Below are 27,929 nucleotides of genomic sequence, written 5' to 3'. Positions count from 1 at the left end.
CTGCACTTAATTTTAGCCTTCTTGGGGGAGGGAGGAAGGGAAGGCGGTGGAGAACAAAATAAAAAGTGCACAGGAGAGAACAAAAGAAAATTAACAAGGAAGCAAAGAAAAGGTGGACAGCTCTGAACACAATGTATAATAGTATTTATGACATAGACTTTCTTGAAATGGAAATTTTTTGCTGTATATTTTGAATCCTCTCACGTTCTGCTGTGCACATGGCAATGCTTTTTTCCTTTTCTTATTTTGTATTTAAGTTTTAGTATTTAAGTTTAAAATAAGTTAATAAAAAAAAGATGGCATGGCACTGAAAGGATGAATGACTTGCCCAGGGTCACACAGCCAGTATGTGTTGGTGGCAGGACATGATCCCAGGTTATCAAATAAGTGACTGTAATATTAAGAATTTTCAGATTAGAAATCTTTTATATTCTCTCAGAGGGTAATTGCCCAAATAAACATACAATTCCAGTTCTGTACCTTGGAGGTATTTAAGTGGCTCAAAGCGATTCTGAAATAGAACATGCTAAGAGAATTATGAAGAAAATAGTTCTAAAAATTTCTATTTTATATGAGATGGATAATTTCTCCTTATTCATAGGAACACAGGAATTAGAATTTTAAAGGATCTTAGAGATTATTTGGGGGCTTCTGCACCCAAATCCAATGTTCAGTTATGCCACACTGCCTTCAAAAGACAGTGTCTGGTTTACTCTGCTGTGTTTGTTTTTGCAGCTATCAGGCAAATGTGAGGAATGATGGAGACAGATGACAGAATTGCAATTGTAGGAATTGGTTGCAACTTTCCAGGAGGTGAGTATGATAGTGATATGACAAAAGTCAACAATATTTCTAAACTAGCACAAATTGTTCTCATATAATGTCCAAATGTGCAGAATCTCATTTCTAATGATCGTTAAATACCACTGTATTTGAAGACTGTCCAAGCAGCTACAGGAGCTCTCTAAGTCCACCTACCAAGTGGTAGAAATGTGGTAATCAGTGTCAGGAGAGAGGGTTTCCATAAGAATGAAATGATAGATCTTTGAAGCAAACTGCTGCTTCCTGGGATTCATCAACTAGGTTATATAAGACTCCAATCACTCTTCGTTGCTGCATTATCATCATAAGTTGCATAGTAGAGCCACACCCAAGCCAAGAGCATGTCCAGACTGAGAGAGACTCTTCCTGTACCACACCACTCATCCTTCTTGTACTTCACTCTTCAAATCTATATCACTCCCCACATATCTATGTCATTGAAACTTGTGCTAATTCTGTCTCTGATCCTGACTCTACTTTTGTATACTTCCTTCCTATCTGAGCAAGATCAATCAGGATCCGAATTAAAAAGGGAAAGGACTTTTCACCTTCCCTTTCCAACCCCATCATTGAGCATACACAAACAAAATCCTTACGTGTTTATTTACTTGTGTATTTATTGCTTAAGAAGGAGAAACTTGGTAGCCTTGGTGCCAGTATAGAGCCTCACCTAGCAATCTGTTCATTAACTTTAAACATTATATTCTTATAACAGGTGAAGGGACTGACAATTTCTGGCAGGTACTTGTGAAAGGCCAAAACTGCTCAGCAGAGATACCATCTGAAAGGTTTAACACTGAAGAATGGTATGATGCAAATGATAACGCACCTGGTAAAAGTAGGACAAAAGGAGCAGCTCTTACTGAAGGGTAAGGTCACTGCTGGAAATTCAAAAATATCCATTTTTCCATTTGAACTGAGCACTTCACTCTTGCAACCATTCTAGTGATGATTTATTACCTGACCTGTTTCTTTTCTGAACTGTTCCAGTTCCCTCTTGGTCACTAACCCAAACCAGTTCCCCAAGCAGAAAAATCAGAGAATCTCAGAATTAGAAGGAGACACAAAGTCCACATAGTCTGACCCATATCTGGAGAGGAATCTCCACTGTAACATAACCACCTAATAATCATCCTGCCTTTGCTTGAAGACATCTAGTAAGAAGGAATCCATCACTTCCCAAGAGAGTCCATGAAACTTTCAAATAACTTGAAATGTGGAGAAATTTTTCCATAGATCAAACTTGAATCTGTCTCTCTGAAACTTTTACTGGGTCCTCTTGGTTCTGCCTTCTAGGACCCAGCAGTCGAGGTCAAATCCCTCTGCCACAAGATATACCTTACTACTTATAGGTAGCCATCATGTCCCTTCCTCCAAGTCTTTTCCTCCAGGATTCAGCATAATGTTTGAATCTCTTCATCACCCTGGATAGCTTCCTCTGGATGATCTCCAGTTCATCAGTGGCCTTCCTAAAATGTGGAACCCAGAACAGAACATGATATTCCAGGTGTGGTCTAACTAGGCAGACCATAAGGAGTCCACCACTTCTCTAGTCCTATATAAATCTTTTAACCCAGTCTAACATTTCATTCAGTGGTTTTTAATTTGCTGTATCATACTTTTAACTCACCCTGATTGAGTTTGCTACTCACTTACACCCTAAGATCTTTTTGGATGAACCATTATATAGTTAGTTGAGTACTGTCGCACAGCACATAATATTTCTCAAGTGCTTTGCAACCTTAAAGCACTACAAAAATGCTAGCTATCTTTATTAGTAGTAGGCTAACAGACTACCCCCAACTTAAATTTGTGAAGTTGATAATTTAAATTTAAATATAAGATTTGGTTTTTGTCCCTAATAAATTTCAACTTATTAGATTCAGCTCAGTCTCCTTCTTGTCAAAATCTTTTTGAATCCTGGCTAGCAGATGTGTTAAGCATCACACTTAGCTTTGTACAATGGCAAACTTAATAAGCATGTTATCTATATCTTTTTTAAGACACTGATAAAAATATTCATGTTCATAGGAGCAAGCAGAGAGACCTATGAGGCACTATGTTAAAGAGCTCCTTTCCAGGGGATATGAACTATTAATGGCTATGCTTTGGGCCTCGCCATTCAATCAAATCTAGTAGGAATTTTGGCAAGAGTCAATGGCAAGCTCACAGTGAGTCTATAGTTTGAAGATTTCACTCCCTTCTATTCTTTGAAAATGGGAGAGAATTTAGCTTTGTATAGTTTTGTGGCACTTATTCTCTGTGATTGTTCAAAAATCATGGAAACTGGCTCACTAATCACATTTGCCAGTTCTCTCAGCACCCTGACATGTATAATTTAATTGGATCTCTGACCTAATCAAGGAGCTCCCTAATAGAGAGCTGTTATTAGCTCCCTGTTAGCCACTTTTGTTCTGTCCTCTTCAAAGATCATTCTCCTCAGTAGAGAAAACAGAAGTGAAATGGACATTCAGCTTTGTCTCCTTTTGTCATCAGTGGCTCCTCCATCCCCAAGCAGTGGGTGCATCCATTCTTTAATCCCCATCTTTTCTCCCAAGTTGCTTAAAAAAAGAAATCAACATGTCTTATTGGAACATGTAATATTTTTGTATTCATCTTCCATTACCTATACTTCCTTCCATTTTCTGTAGCTATCTTTTCTTGTCTTTTTTTTAAATGTTTAGGCAATTAAGGTTAAGTGACTTGCCCAGGGTCACACAGTTAGTGTCAAGTTTGGTCTGAGGCCTGATTTGAACTCAGAGTCCTCCTGACTTCAGGGCCGGTGCTCTATCCACTGCACCACCTAGCTGCCCCCTGTAGCTATCTTTTAAAAATCTAAGTTGGTTGATCAATTTCCTATGTTTTTCATTGATTCTTTTTGGATAATTCTCCCTTTTCTTTCTCAATAAAAATGATGTTTTGAATATTCAGAATTCCATTCATCAGTCTTCTCTATCTTGGCTGAATTCCCTGTGGATTTTTAATCTAACCCCACATGTTCTTTCTTTCAATACTTTGAAATTTACTCTCCAGAATTTTGAGATGTGTGTCAGACTATGTCCAACTCTTTTTTCCTTCCCCATCACAAATTCTCAGATGGATGGTTCACTTCCCCAACCTTCCCATTATTTGCACTTCAGCAATAAGTTCCTCTTTGTTGCTGAGAATCAAGTCCATACTAGTAGTTTTCCTCATTACTCCCTCTCTTTTTATGTGGGATGAAATTATCATTAAGACAATCTAGGAAATTATTAACTATTCTGATTAAAGCAGAAAGAGTACTCCTGCAGATGAGGGGATAATTGAATTCTCTCATCACTTCTATATCATGTTTCTATGATAAGCTTGTGATATTTTCTCCAAATTACTCCATTTTTTCTTTCTGATCAGCTGGTCTCTACTATACCCCAATGACACTATTACTTCTGTTTATGCTTTCTCTAATCTTCACCTATGTGCAGTTCCTTGATTTTTCTACCTGATACACATTTTAAAATACAGTGCTGTTCTGTTCTTTTTTAAAAAGATCTATGTAAGAGTAATTGATGATACACCACTAAGCCTCAAGATATCTATGAGTTTTTTTCACTGATTTATTAATTTATTTTTCGTTTTCAAGATTCGTTTCCATAAGATTTTGAGTTACACATTTTCTTCCCATCTCTCCCTTCCTCCCACCCCAAGATGGTGTGCAATTTGATACAGGTTCTATGTATACATTAATATTAAATCTATTTTCACATTCATGTTGTAAAGAAGAATTAGAATCAATGGGATAAACCACAAGAAAGAAGAAACAAACAAAAAAAGAAAAGAGAGAGAGAGAGAGAGAGCAAATAATATGCTTCAATCTGCCTTCAGACTCCATAGCTTTTTTTCTGGATGTGGATAGCATTTTCCACCATGAGTCTTTTGGGGTTGTCTTAGATTCTGGCATTGCTAAGAAGAGGTAAGTCTATCAAAGTCAGTCATCACACAATGTGGCTGTTACTGTGTACAATGTTTTGGTTCTGCTCACTTCACTCAGCATCAGTTCAATGTAAGTCTTTCCAGGTTTTTCTGAAGTCTACCTCCTCATTATTTCTTATAGCGCAATAGTATTCCATTACATTCATATACCACAACTTGTTCAGCCATTCCCCAATTGATGGGCATCCACTCAATTTCCAATTCTTTGCCACCACAAAAAGAATATTTTTGTACATGTGGGTCCTTTTCCCATTTCTATGATCTCTTTGGAATACGGACCTAGAAGTGGAATTGCTGAGTCAAAGGGTATGCACAATTTTATAGCCCTTTGGGCATAGTTCCAAATTGCTCTCCAGCATGGTTGGATCAGTTCACAACTCCACCAATAATGTATTAATGTTCCAATTTCCCCACATCTTCTCCAGCATTTATCATTGTCCTGTTTTGTCATGTTAGCGAATCTGATAGGTGTGATACAGTAACTCAGAGTCATTTTGATTTGCATTTATCTAATCAATAGTGATTTAGAACATTTTTTTCATATGACTATAGATAGCGTTAGTTTATTCCTGCTTTTAGTATCAGCCTTTATGTCTAAATCACGTACCCATTTTGACTTTATTTTGGTATATGGTGTAGGATGTTGGTCTATGCCTAGTTTCTGCCATACTATTTTCCAGTTTTCCCAGCAGTTTTTGTCAAAGAGTGAATTCTTATCCCAGAAGCTGGAGTCTTTCGGTTTATCAAACAGTAGATTACTATAGTCATTGACTACTGTGACTTGTGTACCTAACCTAAACCACTGATCCACCACTCTATTTCTTAGCTAGTACCAAGTAGTTTTGATGATTGCTACTTTATAATACAATTTAAGATCTGGTATGGGTAGGCCACCTTCCCTTGCATTTCTTTTCATTAATTCCCTTGATATTCTGGACCTTTTGTTCTTCCAGATAAATTTTGTTATTATTTTTTCCAACTCCATAAAAAATTTTTATAGTTTGATTGGTATGGCACTGAATAAGTATATTAATTTAGGTTGAATTGTCATTTTTGTTATATTAGCTCAGCCTACCCGCAAGCAACTGATTTAGGCTTCCCAGTTCCCCTTGCTTGCTGCCCAAACATTGTGGATTTTTTTTTACAGACATCTGAAGCCATGGTTCTTATTTTTTGCTTCTTTCTTGAATGTTATCTCTTGTGAATGCCTTGGCATCTCTCTTACTATTCTTCCTACATAGCTGCTTTCTCTAGTGTAGGTACTATGACTCTTTATCTAATCATACCACTGAGCTAGCTCTGGCTTTGCATGCGTCAATCTCATTATCAATGTGTACATCCCTAAAAAGTATGCTGTCAAGGTAAGTGAACTTATCCATAGCATTCAAAATTTCTCCATTTGCTGTAACAGATGGTTCCACATATGGATGGATGGCTGATGGAGCACCTGTGTTTTCTTGGTGTTAACTGTTAGGCCAAAATTAGTACAAGCAGCAGAGAATTGATCCATACTTTGTTGCATCTCAGATTCAGAGGCTGTACACAATTGTCTACAAACAAAAAATCATGCACTGACACTCCCTCCACTTTGATCTTGGTTAATAGTCTTCTCAAGTTAAAGAATTTATCATCAGTGCAATAGCTCACCTTGATGCCGTGTTCTCCCCATTGACAACATGACTGAAAAGATCATGCTAAAAAGCATGGGAGCAAGCACACAGTCTTGTTTCACTCCATTACTGATTGGGAAAGCACAAGAACATCATCCAGAACCCAGGCAAGCATGCCCATCATGAAATTGACACACAATAATGATTAATTTCTCTAGGCAACCAAATTTTGACATAATTTTCCATAAGCCCTCAAAGGTGATGTGCTCTATGAGCAAGAATTGAAGTAGCTCAAAAGAAACATGTGATATGCAGATTTAGAGAATCCACTCCAAATGTTCACATGGACTATTTGTACCCAACCTGTGATAGAGCATTCTGAGCTCATATTGGTCTGATCAGCCACAGTTGGACACACTGTAACTTGACTCTAAGGTAGTGATATCATTTCGGTCTTCTTCGAAAATGAAGGACAACAACCAATTAATCATCCCACTCATCTTTCCTTCCCTTCCCTTATACCATACCCATTGCATGGGGTACCAATTCTATCTCTACTTCCTGGGTTTCTTTCTTCTCATTATTCAAATTCTCTTAAAATTCCCCTTGCTTTTCACAGTACCTTCATGTTCTTCATCTGATAGCTGACCCCTTAAGGTTGGTGTTCTCCAAGGTTGTATCTTTGATCCTCTCCTTATCTTTTCTATATGTTCTCCTTTTGCTATCTCAGTCATAACCATGGTTTCAACTACCACTTCTATACAGATGGCTCACACATCTCTTCAGCCTTGGCCTTTGGACTGAGTTTCAGACTCATATCTTCACCTGGATATTTCCATGTGCACCTAAAAGATACCTAAAACTCAATGTCCAAAACAGAGCTTATTCACTCTCCACCACCCCACATCTGTTGCTATTATTGTTGGTGGCACTGCCTAGAAGTGGAGTGGTAAAGTTGGACCTGATGACCCCTGAAGTCACTTCCATCACTATGATTCTATGATATTCTATGAAATCCTTCAAAGAGTCTTTAAAGTTAAAAACCTTGATTTTGTCTTTGACTCTTCCAACTCTTTCACCTCTCATATATAAGTAATTAGTAAATCCTATTAATTCCATCTCCATAACATTTCTCACATTGATACATCCTTTTTTGCCAAGAAAAAAGGCTGAATCCCCATTCTAGATTAATATCAGCCCAGACTCTACCTAATTGTACCTCCTACAACCTACATTTCTCCATCTTGTTAACAAGGATGATGTTAGTGATTTTATCAGATCAAGACAACCTATTTCTGAGGCATTCTATTAATTTATCAATTGCATAACGTGATTTTCAAAAAGGAAATGACGGTAGTATAATTTGAACTATTGTTAGTAAACCTATACTGGCTCCTGGTAATTGTCACTTTTTTTCTGTGTTCACAATCCATACATTTAATGAAATGATCTAAATTTTTTGTTGACCTATGCCTTCTTTAGGATTTTATTAATTAATTTCCAATCAATTTTTAATCTTTCTATGGCCTTTTATTAAATGAAATTTCTATTGCATCATGATCTGAAAAGAATGCATTTCATAATTCTGCCTTTCTGCATTTGATTGTGAAGTTTTAATGCCCTAATACATGTTCAATTTTTGTATAGGTGCCATGTACCACTGAGAAAAAGGTGTAATCCTTTCATCCCCGTTCAATTTTCTCCAGAGGCCTATCATATATAACTTTTCTAAAATTCTGTTCACCTCCTTAACTTCTTTCTTATTTATTTTGTGATTAGGTTTATCTGGTTCTGATAGAGGAAAGTTGAGGTCTCCCAGAAGTATAGCTTTAGTATTTCCTCCTATAACTCATTTAACTTCTTAGAAAAATATATGGCAGAAATTGGGCATAGACCAACATCTTACACCCTATACCAAAATAAAGTCAAAATGGGTATACGATTTAGATATAAAGAGTGATACTATAAGCAAACTAGAAGAGCAAGGAATAGTTGACCTTTCAGATCTATGGAGAAAGGAAGAATTTATGACCAAACAAGAGATAGAGAACATTATGAAATGCAAAAAGGATAATTTTGATTACATTAAATTGAAAAGTTTTACACAAACATAGCCACTGCATCTAAGATTAGGAGGGAAGCAGAAAAATGGGAAAGAATTTTTACAACCAGTATCTCTGATAAAGTCCTCATTTCTAAAATATATAAAGAACTGAGTCAAATTTATGACAATAAAGGTCATTCCCCAACTGATAAATGGTCAAAGGATATGAACAGGCAGATTTCAGAGAAAGAAACTAAAGCTATCTATAGTCATATTAAAAAATGTTTTAAATCATTATTGATTAGATAAATGCAAATTAAAATGACTCTGAGGTACCACATCACATGTATCAGATTCACTAAAATGACAAAACACGTCAATGATAAATGCTGGAGAAGATGTGGGGAAATTGGAACATTAATACATTGTTGGTGGAGTTGTGAACTGGTCCAACCATGCTGGAGAGCAATTTGGAACTATGCCCAAAGGGCTATAAAATTGTGTATACCCTTTGACCCAGCAATACCACTTCTAGGTCTGTATTCCAAAGAGATCATACAAATAGGAAAAAGACCCACATGTACAAAAATATTCTTTTTGTGGTGGCAAAGAATTGGAAATTGAGAGGATGCCCATCAACTGGGGAATGGCTGAACAAGTTGTGGTATATGAATGTATATTGTGCTATTGTGTTATTGTGCTATAAGAAATGATGGGCAAGTAGACTTCAGAAAATCCTGGAAAGTCTTGTATGGACTGATGCCGAGTGAAGTAAGCAGAACCAGGAGAATGTTGTATACAGTAACAGCCACATTGTGTGATGACTAACTTTTATAGACTTAGCTCTTCTCAGCAATGCAAGGATCTAAGACCTCTCCAAAAGTCTCATGATGGAAAATGCTATCCACATACAGAGAAAGAACTGTAGAGTTGGAATGCAAATTGAAGCATATTATTTGCTCTTTTTTTCTCTTCTGTTTTGTTTTGTTTCTTTTTTTTCTTGTGGTTCCTTATTGGTTCTAATTCTTCCTTATAACACGACTAATGTGAAAATATGTTTAATAGGAATGCATATATATCATGCTGTCTGGGGAGGGAGGGGAGGAGGGAGGTGGAGAAAATTTAAAAGTCAAAAGCTTATGGAAGTGAATGTTGAAAACCAAAATTAAATTAATTTTTTAAAAAAGGGAAAATATTCTGGATCTTCTTTTCTAATTGGTTGACTTTCTTTTCATGATTTTCTTGGGTTTTTGAATTATTCTTATTTTTTTTTTTAGTTTTTCCTCAATCACTCTCACTTTATTTTTAAAGTCTTTTAAGTTCTCCTATGAATTATTTTGGGGCAGGTGACCATTTGATGTTACTCTTTGGAGGAGAAGAAGGTTTCTTTGCTTCAGTGTCCTCCTCTGAAGATGAACTCCAGTATTCTCTATTCCATAGTAATTCTCTATGGTTGGATTCTTTCTCCTTTGTTCATTTTTTAAAAAATTTATAGCAGCTTAGCTTTTGTAATCACCTCTAGCCTCTGGCTATTTTTGATGGTGCCTCTGGCCTCAGATCCTCCTTCTGTCCTCTCCTCTGACCTGGAACTAAAACCAATACCTCCAGCCTCCTGTAAATTACCACAGCCAGAAGCCTCTCTGCCTTACTGCTACTGCACTCACCAGGAATGTGCTGATTACTTATTGCCTGACTACATCTCCACAGCACAGCTCGGCCTAGTATTCCTTGTCCACTCAGATGCCCAACTCCCTTCACTGTCCTGGAGATAAAAGTTCCTGAGGCTGGGGCTGAGGCAGCCTCCCAAACCAGCTATCTCCAGGGTTTGCCATTTGTTGTTTAAGTGAACCTAGCCTGGAGGCGTCTACTCTTCACAAGGGCAAAACCTCATCCTCATCTCTGATTGTCCAAGGAGGACCATTGTTCTGCCCCTAGTCTTATGTATTTTTCCTGCTCTATGTTTGCCCTAAAGTGGTGCTATTATTATCTCATTTGTGGGAGAAATCTGGAGAGCTTGGAATTTTCTGGCCTACTTCACTACCTTCCCAGAACCCTGTCCCAAGCATATGCTTTCAAAAATACTTCAAGACCTTTGAAGCATTAAGGATTCTGAAGTGTGGTATCAGCAGATATTTCAGACAATTTTTTTTCTTTCACAGATTTAATGAATTTGACAACAAGTTATTTGGAATCAGTGATTCTGAAGCTGAACGCATGGACCCTCAGCAAAAATTACTTCTAGAATGTTGCTATAGAGCCCTGGAGGATGCTGGAATCCCGACTGAGGATGTGGCTGGGGCCAGAATCGGTGTTTTTGTTGGTGAGATAGCAGCCTAGCAGTGATCTCTTTCACAGACCTTCCAACTTAGAGAGCAAGAAATTCTGCAATATCATCAGGACCAAGAAACTAGCATAGTGCAATCAACTGGGGCTTTGTGCACTTTGGCTGAAAATTAAAGGGAACCAGAAGCCCTTTCAGTCTTTCAACAGTTCAGAAGCAATTGAGTTTAGCACCTAGGTAGCAAGAATAGTTCACTTAAAAGGAAGGTCTAGTATCTTCCTCCACTCATACCAAAGTCTCCTCTAGGTGAGCTCCTCCTCAGCCATTCATCTTCTGATATACTGTCCTGTAATTTTCCCCATCTGCTCTGAATCTTTCTGATCCACTTCTGGGATCTTCCTGGATCACCTTCTCTATTCCAGAGGATCCTTCAGGTTCCATTCACCCTAGTCTGCAATTCTCCTAATTAGTCTCCCTGGATCAAGTCACTCCCACCTCTAGTCCATACTTCAACTACTAAAGTGATATTGCTAAAAAACAGATCTTATCATGTCAGTTGCTTGCTAGATAAATTCCAGTGTTTCCTAATTAATTCTAGGATCAAATGCAACTCCTATGTTTGACCTTGAAAGACTCCTAGCACAACCTGGTACCAATCTGCCTTTCCAGCTTTATTATACATTACTACCCTTCACATAGACAAACTGTCTTTGTGCTATTACTCACGTGCAAAACTTCATTTCCCATTTTCATGACCTTGGATAGCTCCATGCTGGGAATGCACTTATCTCCACACATTCACCTCTTCACATTCTTAATTTAAAGCTCAGCTCAAGTTGAATACTTTCCTGATTCCCCATTCTCCCCCAGACATTAGTGTCTCCCTCAAAAAAATTACCATGTATATTCATTTTTATATGTTTAAAATATGCTTACTAATTAACTTATCATTTTCACAGATAAAATGTAAGTTCCTTGAGGGCAAAGCTTTTACTTTTGTCTTTCTTCACGGGGTCTAGCACAAGTGCTTTATGGTTGATCCTAACAGTTTATACTAATTCTAAGAACACAGATGTTTCTCATTGTATGGATAAAAAAAAATCCCATGTCATCTGAACACTGCTACACTCTTCAGCTATTAACAGATATTCCTTTTGTAATGCCTGGGTATAACAGGTGTCCTTCAAGGAAGGAGAGGAAGGATCAATAGTAATTTAACACCTGGTCAGTCAAAATGGCCAGCAGCTTCCTTACCAGAGGTCAGGCATACATGATCACTCCACCTCTTCCCTCCTCCAAAGCTGGAAGCAATAGCAACATATTAAATGTTATCAGGCAAAATGGTTTCAACTCTTATACCAGGCATCTTTGGGATTTGTCCTTATTTGTTCACTTATTCCAGGATTCAAAAAAAAGGGAAATAAGTCTAGATATGGATAATATTTCTCATTCTAATTGGCTCTCTCCTACTCAGAGAGTTCTGGGAACAAAAATTGAAATTTGCTCTCCCCATTGGGTATTGGATTTCCTGCTCTCAAACTAACCCTACACATCCACAGATAAACAACTGCTGGTAGAGGGCCATGGAGTTTTTAAAACAATAGCTTCAAATCATATGGAATGAAAGTAAACAGCAAAAGAAATAAAGCTTATAAAAGCTGCTTTGGCATGTTTCTATAAAAGGGACAAAAATTGAGTGTTTCTAAGCCCTGCCCCCATACCTCTGAAATGATCAGAGTGGTAAAAAGCAAGTGATATACTGGGAAATAGGAAAGGGCCCCCTCTTCCAGAGGGGGGTATAGAAATCCTGGACCTATACCAAAGCCTCCCCCAAGTGAGCTCCTTGGTTACACTCCCAGAAAAGAAGGAGAAACCCAGTAAGGTTGTAGTTGGGTCCAGGCATCTCACTGCACCTTCACCTCATTGCACTCCTTATCTCCATTCTTTTGCCTTTGATCCTTGACTTTCAATCAGTGCCACAGGTCTGGACCAGCCTCCTCAGCCCACACTGATGCTCCCAACACATGTCCTTAGTATAATTCCTTCTTTTGTAGACTGTCCACTTGGCTGCCACTTCTCTGGGAAGCCATTCAAGGTCAAAAGGCACAGAAATTTGGGAAAGTTACCCACATGTAGACTTACTTACATCAAATCAAATCAAATCTTAACTCAAATCTCTCTGGTCTCTAGAGGAGGGGAAGTCTTTGCCACAAAAGAAGGCTACTCTTCCATCAAGAAATTTTTCAAAAGATCAGTAGGTGGTCATTGTCTTCATGTCTTCACCACTTACTCACTCCTTATCTCTCTCAATGTGGCTTCTGATCCCATCACTCTATTGAAATTTCTCTCTTAAATGTCACTGATATTCTATGCCAAATCCAATAGCTCTCCTTCAGTTCATCCTCTACTTTACCTCTGCATAATTTGACGTAGCTGAAAGCCCCATCTTTCTTGAAGCAATCTCTCCCATTGGTTCCATTAACATTCTTTTGGTTTTCCACTTAACTCTGTGACTAGTCTGTCTCTGACATCTGCCTCTGTGGTATTCCTTCTCCCTACCCCAAAAATGAACTTTTCTGAAGGGGTTGTCCTTTTTTCCTCTATAGTCTCTTCTTCAGAGACCTAATCCATTCTCATGACTTCTAAAATTACATCTTAAATGTATTGCTCCACTTCCAACTTCTCTTTTGAAGTCCATTTCCACATTTCTTGTTGTCTGCTGGGAATTTCCACTTGGATAGACTTCCAGGACCCCAAATTCAACATGACTAAAATTGAATTTAACCATTTTCCTTCCCTAACCTCAATCCCCTAAATCAGTTCCTTCTTCTGACTTCCCTATTTCTATAGATGGCATCATCATTCTCTCAGTCATTTAGTCTTAGAAACTTCAGTCAGTCAAAACAGCACAAAAATAAAATCAATCAACAAGCATTAATTAAATGCTTATAATGTGCTAGGAACATTGTAATCTTTGATTTTCCCTCACTTGTGTTCTCCATAGCTAATAACAAAATTCTGTCAAGTCTTCTTTCTCACATTTATTTCTTCCTCTCCATTTCCACTACCACCACCTTAGTGCAGACCTTTATTAACAGAAGCATTGAAATTTAGACTCAAAAAAGATCTCAGAAGTCATTTAGTCCAATTCCTACCTGAAGTATAAATCCTTTCTATACCAGCCCGAGCTCATTCTGGCTTTAGATAGTTATTTTCATACTTATCAGAGATATGCCACATTGTTACAAATCGCATTGCACCTCTAATTATTTAATTCATACTCATTTCCGAACCCCATGATTAAATATTATATCTTTAATTAAATTCCCCTAACCACTCTAATGAGAGCTAATCTCTCATTCTTCTGGAGCCTATTCTCCAAGCATTTTGTCTCTTCTTCCTTTGAGGTTCTATCCTCTGAGTACTTTTGTCAGTCAATGTATACATATTTGGTAAGCATTTCCAGGCACTCTGCTAGACCCTGAGAAGAGAGACAAAAGTAAAAGTCTTTGCCTTCAAGGAACTTACATTTTATCTGTGAAAATAACAGGTTCATTAGTAAGCATATACTAAATATATAAAAAATGGATATGTGGTGATTTTTTTGAGGAAGACACTAGTATCTGGAGAGGGGAGGGCATCAGGAAAGTCTTCATTCAACTTGAGCTGAGTTTTAAATTAAGGATGTGAAGTGTTGAATGTGTGGAGATAAGTGCATTCCAGGCCTGGAGTTAGCCAGGGTCATGAAAATGGGAAATGGAGCTCTGCATGTGAGTAACAGCACAAAGACCAGTTTGTCTATATAAAGGGTAGTAATGTATAATAAAGCTGGAAAGGCAGATTGGTACCAGGTTGTGCTAGTAGGCTTCCAAGGTCAAACATAAGAGTTTGCATTTGATCCTAGAGTTAATTAGGAAACACTGGAATTTATCTAGCAAGCAACTGACATGATAAGATCTGTTTTTTAGCAATATCACTTTAGTAGTTGAAGGATGGACTAGAGATGGGAGTGACTTGATCCAGGGAGACTAATTAGGAGAATTACAGACTAGGGTGAACTGAACCTGAAGGATCCTCTGGAATAGAGAAGGTGATCCAGGAAGATCCCAGAAATGGACATCAGAAAGATTCAGAGCAGATGGGGAAAATTACAGGACAGTATATCAGAAGATGAATTGCTGAGGCCATAGATGTGTCTTTGGTCAGAGGGGATCTAAGAAAGAGAAATCTGGTAATGGCTAGTACGGAGAGGTCCAGGCAAGTCAGTATTCAGTCATCAATGGCAGACATTTAACCAAAAGAGTCAGGAGCAGGACCTCAGTTCTGAGATGACCAGAGAGAGTAAGTCAGGGACCTGACCAAGGTTTTAAATCTTTCTTGTTCAAGGGCTAAGGGTGAAACTCAGCCTGTAGGCCCTATCTAAAAGAATTTTGGGCATTATAGTATCATTCATGTGATATATTGTCTCCTGCCCTGGGATATATTACTTGTGCTATATAATCTTCTTTACCAGACTGTTAGCCTCTTGAGTGCAGGAACAAATGCCTTAGTAAATCTTTTCATTCTGAACAGCATCTACATAGTACCCGGTACATAACAGAGTAGATGCTCTCAGTTCAAATTAAAAAAAACAGCAATGTGTCTTTGGTGCATGCTATACATTCAATGTTGCATTAAATGCTGGAAGATACATAAGGCATAATCCTTTACCTCATACACCTTAGACTATAAAGTAAGAGATATAATATATATGCAAAAGGTACAAAGAGAGCACTATGTAAACTAAGCCAATATTTGTGGAAGGAAGGAAAGTGAAAATGAACAAACAAAAGAACAAATAAAGGAAAGATGGAAGGGAGCAAGGAAGAATACAATTTAATTAAATTTTAAAAGTAAATGAAAGCTTAGAGTTAATATTTATTATGCTGCTTTCTCATAAATCTGTTATAATTCTTCAATTTAAATTTTTTTCACTTTTTACGGGTCTTATGAATCAAGATTTTATGCATATAATTCACAACTTTCCAGATGCTGTAAACCATTATGATGCCACTGGATCTGCAGCAAGTATTGCTGCAAACAGGATCTCATATGCTTTTCACTTAACTGGACCATCCCTTTCTATAGATACTGCCTGTTCATCATCTCTTGTAGCCCTACATTTTGCCTCCCTCGCAATTAAACAAGGTATTCTTTGGACTTGAGCAGCCTAGAAAACACTGCCATGCTATATCATGTCAGATGCTAACCCTGTACTAGTGTTTATATTTTAATGGATATGTCATGCCTACCTAACCAGGTTAAGAGCACCTGGAGGAGGAAACTATGTCTTATACTTCTTTATATCCCCATCCTTTAATAGTAACTTCTATTGGTGTCAATTACCACTGCAGCCATAGTGGTAGTAGAGGTAGAGATGCAAGTAGATGAGAGTAAAAATGTGATATTCATCACCACAAACATTATAATTTAGTTTATCCTCTTGCAGTCAATCAAAACATTGAACAGTGAATCACCCATCTGTGCACATCATGGCACTAGAATATACAAAATAGCAATTTTTACCTTTGGGGAAAAACCTTAGACAATAGTCATAGTTTACATAATTGCATATGTATAACCTATATCTGATTGCTTACTGTCTCAGGGAAGGATAGAATTTGGAACTCAAAACCTTAAATAAAAGTGTTTTTAAAATTGGGAGGGAAAGCTTATGGCATGGCACCTGCCTCAAGAAGCTTACAATCAAGGTGAGAAAATAAGACTGATGGACATGAAACAATTAGAGAGTAATAAAAGACAGTATATAACTAAGTGCTAAATGATAAGGTATGCACTCTAAATGCTATGAGGAGTTTAGAGGGAAAAGTGGCCAATATGTAGCAGAATGTAGCAGGAGTCTTCAAGGAAAAATCTTGAGGATAAAGAAATAATTAGGTTCTAAAAAAGGAGAACCAACCAGGCCAAGATCACACTATTAGAATAAACCAAAGAACTGAGTGAAAACAGTATTTGCTAGTACCATTCATATGATACATCACAAACTGCCTTGCAATGTAACCTGTGTTGTATTATGTCCTTTACTAGACTGTAAGCCTCTTGAGGATGTGGACGATGCATTAAATATGTTTGTATCCTGTTACAGCTCCAAGCATAGCGCTCTGTCCATAACAGAGGAGGCACTCTCAATTCATTTCAACTAATTTTTATTTAGTGCAAGTTTTCTTTTAGGCACTTGAGGAGAAGCAAAGCATAGTCCTTGACTTCATAGGAATTATAATCTAGTAGGGATATAATACATATGCAGAAAAGTACAGTGTACTACGTGACTCAATTAGGAAGGAAGGGAGGGAGGGAGGGAGGGAAGGAAGAAGGAAGGAAGGAAAGAAGAAAGGAAGGAAGGAGTAGGGAAGGAGGGAAGAAGACAAGGAGAGAGAGAGGGAGGTCTCATGCCTCATTTTATTGCTCACACTGATTAAATCAGCTGAACTCAAGGAGACAGATTCTGTTAATTCTGAATTGTGAGAAATTGGAAATAGGAACAAGAAGGAAAAGTTATGGCTTGTGTGTGGAACAGCAAGAGTTTCTTAATGTCTGCATAGTAGAAGTGGATATTATAAAGTAAGGTGAAATATGAAAAAAACAATAAGATACAATAAAGCCTTACTGAAGTTGAAAGGTGAAAGAGGTAGAACTAGGAATGGTGAAGAGTTGAGACCATTGAGCTAGAAGGCTGTTGCTGTAAGACCAGATGTGAGGTGAAAGCCCTACAATAGTTATGTTGTGGGGGAAGATGTGGGGTGGGGAGGAAGCCAGGAAGAATAATGAGAGGAATGTCAAAGAATTGATTCCCTTATTTATTTTTTTCACTGCAGGAGACTGTGAGGCAGCTTTTTGTGGAGGTGTGAGTTGCATTTTAGATCCTACACTATATGTAGTATTGAGTAAAGCCAAAATGATATCTCCTGAGGGGATGAGTAGACCCTTTTCTAAAAGAGCAAATGGCTATGGAAGAGGAGAAGGTTGTGGCATTGCCTTTCTGAAGCCACTAAGAAAGGTAAGATATTTTTCTGGAGTTTTCGTCACTAAAATCCAGTAGTGCCTAATATCCACATAATTGATTCTTTCTACTTAACAATAGCTTACATGATAGCACATGGCATATAGCACCTATAAGAAAGCATTTCACAATTCACTAGACTCTTCTCACCACAATCCTATGAGGTAAGTAGGGAATGTATTACACTATTGACTTATCCCCCAGGTATGTTCCTTAACTTTGAATGTTTTTCTGTTCTTCGGAGAATTTACTAATTTTCTTAGCCATTTTTTTCAATATTTTCCATTGTTTGCAGTTCTATTTTATGCTATTTCAGCCTATAGGTCCATTTTGATTGATTCTATTCACCCTTTCAACTTTTAATATATCTGGTGACTCCTAGAAGAACATTAGCTCCTTAAAGGCAGGTACTGTTTCATTTTTGCCTTTGAATCCCCAGCACCTAGCATAGTGCTTATGACACACAAGAACTTCAAAAATGCTTGTTGAATGAATGGAATTCAATTATAGTCTCAATTTTTGTTAGTTTACTGCAGTATTGTCTCCTGATCTGTAAACCATTTTGTAGTTCTAGCTTAAGCTCCTCCTATGACTTATAGAAATTTTTATAAGATATTTTATTTGGTTTTGTGACATTCTTATCAGTATGGCTTTTGCTTAATTTGAAAATTTTTGTTATTTATCCAAATGCCTTGCATGGTTTCCCTTTATTTTGTTCCCAGTAATACTGGGATTTTTTTATTTCTCCATGGTATTGATTTTCCCCAAATTGTATTGGCACTTTACTTCTCTTTGTTCACTTTCTATTTTGGTTGATTTTTATTTTCTCCATTTTTCTAAGCAATTTTTCTCCTCTTTGGTGTTTTTGGAAGTGATGTGGGGAACTTTGTTTCCTCTGAATCTCCAACTACACCATTTTGAATAAGAAAATCCCTTATCAGAAAAGTTATATAGGGACATAAAATACAGATCTTTGATTTTCATTCTGAAAATATTTAATAGACTTCAAAGTACATAGATGTACCCACTATTTTAAAAGTTGATGCAATGACAGAACAGATAAGCTATTGATATTCTTGCCATAAAGTACAGGGTCAGTGTCTTGGGTCCTCTTTTGTCTTTTACTGAAACTATCCCAACCCTAAAACCTTATTCCTAAAACTCTATAAGTTGGTCAATCCATTAATTAATTAAAATTAATTAATTTTAAAAAATTAATTAAAGCACTCATTTCTATCAAGCTCTAAAGAGAGAACCCTAAAATCCTAATCTGATTTTCAATATGATGCTGATATAGTATGGTGGCAAAAAGAGCCACAAGACCTTGAGAGGGCCCAGAGAGCTCTAACTACTACTAACTAAGTACATAGGAATATATTACTAACTAGATACATAAGCCGGGTAAGTCACTTAACTATTAACTCATCTAGAGTAAAACAAGAGTGTTAAACAAGAGGACTTCTGATGCCCCTTCAGAGGAAAATATATATGCAGTCTTCCTTCATTCCAGAGTTCAGTAAGGCCTACATTCAGAAGAGGCTCTTTGCAAAGAGTTCTAATCTATTCCATCAGTTAGAGATTTGAAGCTCTACAGGAATTTCCATATTAAAGATGAAAGTTTTATTCCACATCAGTAAAAAGCCACCACTCAAGACACCCAATAATATGATACAGAGATTATTTTCAGTCTTTCTCAAGCAGAACATGAAAAATAATTAGTACATATTTTTTCTTCTATTTTATTATTAGTATATTTTATATCAATCAATGCTCATGAGAAAATGAATGAAATCAGTGAATTTCAAGAGAAAAGTGTTAAAAATGTTAATAATCAAGATTATAATGATAAATAAACATCAACACACCAGCTGTTATACTAAATCCCAAGTACAAAAGACGTTTTTTATAAATAACTCTTAGTTGTGGTAACTTGAAATATTACTGCTAAGCATTGTGGCCTATTACCTTAATGTGTTCAATTGTTTCACCATGACTGCAAAATTACAATGGCCTTTAAACACAAAACAAATGGAATTTTAAAAGAAAACTCAATTTTTTTGTAAATGAAATACCTAAAACCATGATTTCTGTCAATAGCATAGCAATTGGACCTATGATTTCATTGGTACAGGGAACTCAAATATGAAGAAACTCCCTCTAGCATCGTAAGTAGCCAGATTCTTTGCAATTTACAATCTCAGCGAGTTGCCTGGGGCACTGAGAGGAGAAGTGGCTTACCCAGAATCACAAAGCTAGCATGTGTCAGAGGGAGGATTTGAACCCAGGTGTTCCTAACTTTAAGGCCAGATCTCTCTCCATTCATCCACATGGCCAATAACATGGGAAATGAAAACCAAGAAGCATCCTACAGTATGATCTAATTAATCTAATATGGTTCCTAGTTAAATAATATTTCACATATTTCTCATTAAATGATATGCAATAGCTACATCTTGACTGAAATTGTTTTGAAACATATTGTCTAAGATCACTGAATATTTTACAAAATAATAAACTGAGACACAGGAAGGATAAATGGCGTGTCCAGGCCCACAAAGCTAGTTAATAATAAAACCAGAAATATCACTTATACACTAATACTCCTATCCCTAGATTCTTTCTATTAATCCACGATACATTTCAATGTATTACTCTGATGTCAAAAGTTTTATGTTAAAATTTTAAGTTAAATTGTATAGATAAGATAAAAATATTGACTCTCAGGTGATTGGGGGGGTGACAGGGGCTTTCTTGGATATTCCTTTTATTCAGAAAATGTTGTTAACTAAATACCATGGCATCTACACTAAATTTAATTTAATATGATAGGCACTGGAAGACTGCAACAAAATCTGGGGTGTTATTAGCTTCAGCGCAGTGAATCAGGGTGGAAGATCAGTAACTCCCATCACCAGGCTCTCTCAGAAACAACAGGAGAAACTCCTAGAGAGCATTTATTCAAGTCATATCAACCCATCAATTGTGCAATACATCGAAGCTCATGGGACAGGAACATCTGCTGGAGACCCCACCGAAGCAGAGAGCTTAGGCAACATTATTGGCAGAAGAAGATCTAGAAATGTACCGCCTCTGAAGATTGGCTCAGTGAAAGGCAACATTGGTCATACTGAGTCAGCCGCTGGAATAGCAGGCCTAATTAAAGTCCTTCTCATGATGAAACATGAAAAGATCGTCCCATCTCTCCACTATTCAGAAAGTGGGAGTAGCATAAATATAGAAAAGTTAAATATTTCCATTCCAACAGCAGTAGAGCAATGGGAAGAGTCTTTAGAATTTGGCAGAGTCGCTGCCATAAACAGCTTTGGATTTGGAGGGACCAATGCCCACATTATTGTCAAGCAATTTAAGCAGCAACTTCAGCATATACCTTCTAAAAGGCCCTATGAAATATTTATACTTTCTGCAGCTTCCAGTAAGTCTCTCAAGCTCATAATGGAAGACACAGCTCAACAATTGCATCAGAATGACCATGTATCTCTACAGAATCTGGCCTACACGTCTGCCTGTAGAAGAAGCCATGCCAACTACAAATATAGAAAGGCTTTTGTGACAACTTCCCTAGGAAATCTGCAGCAACAACTTATTTCAGCAACTGGAGTCCACACAAAAGGGACTCCTCAATTGGTATTTGTGTTCTGCGGTAATGGAGCCCATTACAAGGCAATGGGCAAGGTCTTGCTTAGGTCAGAACCAGTGTTCAGATTAAAATGCCAAGAGATCTCCAATTTGTTTCTCCAATATGCACCTATCAAGCTGCTGGATTTAATAGAGGAAGAATTTGATGATTTTTCAAGACCTGAAATTGCCCAGCCCCTCCTCTTCCTAATCCAGGTAGCTTTAGCATCCCTCCTGAAGTTCTGGGGCATTGAACCCATTGCTATTGTGGGGCATTCAGTCGGGGAAGTAGCTGCTGCCCATTGTGCAGGGTGTCTTACCCTTGAGGATGCCGTGAAGGTTATTTACTACAGAAGTTACTTTCAAGCAAAGGTCACTGGGGGGAAAATGTTAGTAGTTGGAAACATTCCCACAGAGGAAATCTCAAAATCCTTAGCCCCCCACTCTGGAAAGGTATGCATTGCAGCCTTCAATAGTCCCAATTCCTGTACATTGTCTGGAGAAGCAGATGCAATAAATGCACTTCATGAAAAACTATTTCAGCAATTTGGGGCAAGGAATATATTTCTCTTCGAGTTAGAAGTTCCTGCTGCTTATCATAGTCATATGATGGACCCAATAATCATGGATATTACAAAGAGTATAAAGGATTTGGTGAGCCAGGAGCCTGAAGTGGAAATTATCTCAACAGTGACAGGACAAAGAGCTTCTGAAGATTTCACTACCAGTAACTATTGGGCCAGAAACATTCGAGAACCAGTTGCTTTCACACAGGCCATCAAAGCTTCAGCTCAAGGAAGGGACAATATAATGTTCATTGAAATAGCCCCCAAACAAGTATTACATAGGAATATTAAAGAGACTTTAGGAAAACAAAGTATTGTTTTACCTGCATTGCAAGTAGAGAAAGATTATGAGACCTTTTTGCACTAGTAGAAAATCTATTTGAATTGGGATATAATCTCAACTGGCTACACTTCTATGATGGGTTGAAGGCAGTTCCAACAGAATATCCAAGATATAAATTTGATCATCAGAATCTCAATACATACCTGAAAAGCCTGCAGCAACAGCATAGCAGATGCCATTCCAATCATCCTCTCATTAGCAGTGCAAATAGTAACTTGGAAATCACCTGTGTAATATCTCAGAATACAGCACCCTATGTTTATGAGCACAAAAACAGTAGTGTACCTTTGGTTCCAGGGGCCCTTTTTGCTGAAGTTGGCTTAGCTTCAATAATAATCAGTTTGAGACCCAAAATACCTGTAAGTGCATGCCAGCTAAGTATCAGTTTTGTAGCTCCCTGTGTGGTAAACCAAGGTTCCCTTGACTTGCAGGTCAAACTTGAATTGAAAGAGACAGCAACTGAATTCAAAATACTCTCTTCATCATCTGTTTTTGCAACAGGGCAAGTTACAAAGATACCAGAAGGAAATTTAAATAAAAGCAAATGTCTCTCTCTTAAGAGCATCTTCCAAAGGTGTAAGTCAGTCTTAACCATGGGGGAAGTTTATGAAACCCTTTCTCTTTTTGGTTTTCAATATGGTGCCATTTTTAAACAACTAGGTGGCATTTCATACTGTGATGAGCTAAAGGAAGGCATAACAACCATTAGAGTAAATGAGGCAATCAGAAGGGAAATGCATGACTATCACATTCACCCAGTGCTGCTAGACTGCTTCTTGCAGATGACAGCTGTTATTGCCAGCAAAGGCACAAAAACTGAAGGAAAGGCTGCATTTCCTTCTTCCATAGGCAGCCTTGTAGTCTTCAGACCTCTGGAAGAGGAAATGGAGATATACATGAAAGCCAGCAAGTCCACTGAGAACTACTTAGAAGTCTGTGGATGTTTTACAGATAAACATGGCCAGGTTTTGGCAGAACTGAAGCGTGTTGAGATCATATATATGACAAAAGCATCAGCTAATGACGATTTCTTGTTTGAAAATAAATGGATACCAATCTCTCCAATGCCAAGGGCTGGGTATTCACTTGAATCACCCCAATTCTTGGTGTTTGCTGACAAATTTGGAATAGCTCAACAGCTAAAAAAATACTTACACACTCAGTCCAAGTATATTACATTTGAAGAGTGGGAAACAATTCAAAAATTTGAAAAGTCAGAAAGACACATGATGAGAAAAGAGATCAAGGGCTTCCACAATGTATTATTCATGTGGGGAATCCAAAAATTAGATGAAAAATCCCCAGGAATAGTAGTCATGGAACAGTCAGCTAAGTGTTGTGAGACGTATCGTCAAGTTATCTTGGCCTTAAGGGAGCAGAACGCTCATTGTTCTGTGACGCTCATCACTTACAGAACAACATCAAGAATCGTCGATCACATTGATCCCGGCTTTGCTCTATCTGGCAGGACAAGGTGCTGTTTTGTAGAAGTTCCAGACATCACATTTAAGATGATAGATATTAGCTTTACAAGTACACAGGACATAGCAAGTTTAGCAGAAGCTATCATTAAATATAAGGGGGAAGATTATCCTGAACTCTGGATTGATCAGGGAAGAATGTACAGTACTGAAGTCAAACGTACTCCCTTTGAACTCCCTTCTGACAGCCAACTTCCCAAGGATCCACAGACTTCAGGAACATTTACTTTATACACAGCAAACCCATATAAGGCAATACAACTGTCTGCTCAGGTAACAGAACCTAAATAGTTGAAAACCACACTATTGAAGTTCAAGTGGAGAGGATATGTATCCATTCAGAAGACTATTTTCCTGTTAGCACCTCCAGTTCAACCTTTGGAAACACTCTGTACTGGACAGAGCACACTGTGGAAAAACATCAATTGCTAGCCCTGGACTTCAGTGGAACAGTAATCAACATAGGCAAAGGAGTGAAAGAAGTAAAGGTTGGTGATCATATTGCCACATGCTTCCCAGTTGTTGCTTCATCAAAGGTCTTAATTCCTGAGATGACCTGTTTCAAAACCAAGAAATTACCCATTTTTAGACATACACCCTGTGTTTCATACTTCATAATAGCATGGAAAATTCTCACTCAGATATTGCCAAAACCAAAGACTCTTGCCTCTTTGTCTATTATCTGTACTCACCCAGGATCCATTTTAGGCCAAGTGCTGACTTTGACAGCTAAAGATGTGGGCTGGAAAGCCAGTCTTCTCTCACCCTCTCCTGATCTACACAAAACTGTGAAGCAATATCAGGCACTCGTATTTCTGCCCTCACTAACTAACTTCTCCACTGAAATGTTGTCTGCTCTTTCAAACCTCAGAGATGTGGTTGTTTTACATGGGAGTCACCAGTCTGAATTTCTGCAGCAGCTGTTTCATAACAGTCATAATCATATCCAGGTTCACAGCTTCGATATCAGTCCAATTTTTCAGAAATCAACCTTAATACACAATAATAGAGCTGTCTTCCAGTGGGCAAAAGCAATGACTTTTCCAAAGAACACAAACTTGACCTATTCTATTTTTCAACCCATTGGGTCTGTTGCATGGACAGAGCCAACTCTTTTCTCTTCTTTCACTTGCACGGCCATCCTACTAGCTGTGTTGGGAGGAAGATTACAAGAAACTGAAGTTTCAGAAATACCTAAGAATGCAGCAAGGAAGAAACTGTTTCAGCAAAATGCAGTATATGTTGTGTCAGGCGGACTCTCTGGCCTTGGCTTTGAAACAGTCAGATTTATTGCCCAAAAGGGGGTGGCTCTGTGGTGATTCTTTCAAGAAGAAGTCCAAATGCCGAGCAACAACAGCAAATGCAGTCTTTGGAAAATCAGAATGAAGGCTGCAAGATCATCAGCTTGCAGTGTGACGTGAGCATTCATTCTGAGGTGAACAAGGCGATCAGCTCCGTTGGTGACACCTTTCCAAAGGTTCCGATCAAAGGTGTGTTTCACAGCGCAGTTGTGTTGGATGATGGGCATCTTGAAGCTCTGAATCTCACTCGCTTTGAGAAAGTATTAAGTCCCAAAGTTGCAGGAGTAATCAATCTTCATTGTGCTACCAAAGGCCATGAGCTGGATTATTTTGTATGTCATTCATCTGTCACTTCATTCCTTGGGAATATGACCCAAATCAATTATGCTGCTGCTAACTCCTTTCTAGATATCTTCTGCCATTATCGGAGGAACTGTGGTCTTGTTGGTCAATCCATTAACTGGGGAGCCTTGAATCTCGGACTACTGCTAAACAAAGAGAATCTTCAAAAGTTTTTAGCAAGCAAGGGAATGCTTACTCTTCAGAAATCTGAAATTTATGAATACTTTGAAAAAGGCTTACTTCTAAATAATCCTCAGCAAGCAATAGCTAAATTTGATTTCACAACTTTGAAGAATTATTTCTTTAATCAGGTTCCATCTTTCAGAATCCGATTTGCTAATCTTATACCAAACAAATACAAAACATTGGGTGAAACTAATAGCATGGCTCATCAAGATGCATCTCAGGTGACAACTAAAGATTATGTCTATTCTCTAGTAAGTGAACTCAGTAATAGCCATCTCAAGGACATTACAATGAGCACTTCTCTCTTGTCACTTGGCATAGACTCTATGTCAGCTATGACCCTACAAAATAAACTCTTCCAAGACAAAAAGGTGGATGTTCCTCTTATCAGATTACTTGACCCCAACACAACTCTGATGACCATTCAGTCACTTTTGGAGGAAGAATCAGAGAAAATGGTAAATAATGAAGGTAGTGATAAAAATCAAAGCACTTATTTTTAGGATAGCATTCTGAACTAAAATGTTGAGAAGCCTAAATACAGAATGCAAAGCATGCAACTTACCAATTTGTATTATCCTATCCTGCTTTCTGCAAATCTCTAGGAAGGCAGAGGTGGGACCAGCAAAGCAACTAAGAAGTAAGTTTGATCCTTACCAACAAACAGCTGGAGAATTCAGTTCAACTCCTCCTTTTGTTGAAGATAATCAGCAGAGATGTGTTATCTGCCCATTGTCAGACTGCTCATGGGACCAGTTCAAATCTATGGTCTTTTGCAAGGTGATCAGTTAGAAATTATAGGACAGAAGTTATATTTAAGGATGAGAAGAAATAGATCCCTTCTGAGCTAGGGCCTAGATGACATGAGACAATTGGTTGTGGCTCAGAGTCTCAAAAAACTTTTATATTTCTTTCCCACTTTAAAGTTTAGAAAACACTTTTGTAGATCTTGCAATGGCCACATCATTTGGTTCACGCAATGTATCTGAAGACTTCCTTATCCAGGAAATGACAAGTCCTATAATGGACTTAGATATTTTTGTTCTGAAACAAAAATGGGGGCCACATTCACTATCTGAGAACGTGGATCAACTTTTTATTATTTTTTGCCTTGTAACAACAGGCTTAGTAAATAAAGGTCTTTTGTTATTTGTTTCTACACTGGAATGCAGTAAAGAAAAAAATGAACTGTTTTGATAAATCAAAAGATGGACAAATGAAAGATTTTTAGGAACTTGTTTTGCTAAAGATGGAAATTGGCTAATGTTGATCCTGAGATAAAGAATGGTAACCATAAAATTTTTGTGAATGTTTTTGTCTGAACCCCTATTACGACTAATCTTTTAAATACTGGAGGCTGGTTTAATTGAACCCAATGACACATGAAAATATGTGCTGAATCTGACTCCTTACTATGAAATATAAGATTTCTGAAATTCAAATATGTTTATGGTAATATAAAAACACTTTCATTTATTGAAAGAAGCAGTCAAGGAAGAAGCTTTTAGTGCTAAGATCTCTAAAATTACTTGGATATTCTGCACATCTGAAATGAACATAAAAAAACCCAAAACATTGTCTTTCCCACAAAGCATCTCACTATCTTGACATCTGCTTTTTGTTTATGACATCACTATTTTCCAAGGTCAAAGGCTTATAACCTGATATATAGTTGATGTCTTTTGCAGTCATAACTCCCATCCCCAACAAATCCTATTGTTAACTTCCTTCACAATCTGTCCTGCATCCATTCCTTCCTTCTATTCTCCAGAAGTCATAGTTGCTACCATGAAGTCATGTAATGGAGAGACAGAGTGATATAGGAGTGGCATGGGTGGAGCAACACTAGACTGGGCATAAGAAAAAACCTGACTTAGAGTCTCAGCTTGAACACTTAATGGACCATAGACAAATCACAATTTCTCTAAACTTTAATTTCTTCATTTGCAAAATGAAGAGATTAGTGTTTGTACTACCTACTTTACAGAATGTTTGTGACAAAAATAGGCTAAAAAACCATGAAGTATCATATTTATATAAATACCAGCTATCATTACTATTATTGTTGATTGAAAATTGTTTTTACATGTGATTGGGGAAAAATAAAATATTATTTTAAAAATCTACCTAACAAATATATGCCTAATGACTCATCAGTGTAAAGGGAGTTGGCATAAAGACTCCAAAATTTATAAAGGTCTCCATGTGGAGGCATTTTCACCACCACCACCACCACCACTAAGTTCATTTCTGAATATGATAGCTTAGCCAATGGACAAATCACTGTC

At 37.6% G+C, this 27,929-nt stretch overlaps 1 protein-coding gene across 1 annotated transcript; it reads left to right on the top strand.

Annotated features, from left to right (window-relative positions):
• The first annotated feature begins 758 nt into the window (after positions 1-758).
• LOC144455827 (mycocerosic acid synthase-like) lies at positions 759-26,144 on the top strand. Its single transcript, XM_078149691.1, is given in 9 exon segments — positions 759-813; positions 1,538-1,691; positions 10,605-10,763; positions 15,708-15,913; positions 17,602-17,783; positions 20,616-22,341; positions 22,344-24,098; positions 24,101-25,108; positions 25,111-26,144. Coding segments are annotated over 9 exon segments (6,279 nt in total).
• The last annotated feature ends 1,785 nt before the right edge of the window (positions 26,145-27,929 follow it).

This window comes from Phascolarctos cinereus, unplaced genomic scaffold, assembly GCF_003287225.1.
Source record: "Phascolarctos cinereus isolate Bilbo 61053 unplaced genomic scaffold, phaCin_HiC Scaffold_1;HRSCAF=81, whole genome shotgun sequence".
Lineage (NCBI taxonomy): Eukaryota > Metazoa > Chordata > Mammalia > Diprotodontia > Phascolarctidae > Phascolarctos > Phascolarctos cinereus.
Note: the sequence above shows the minus strand (reverse complement) of the source record. Positions and strands in the feature narration are given on the sequence as shown.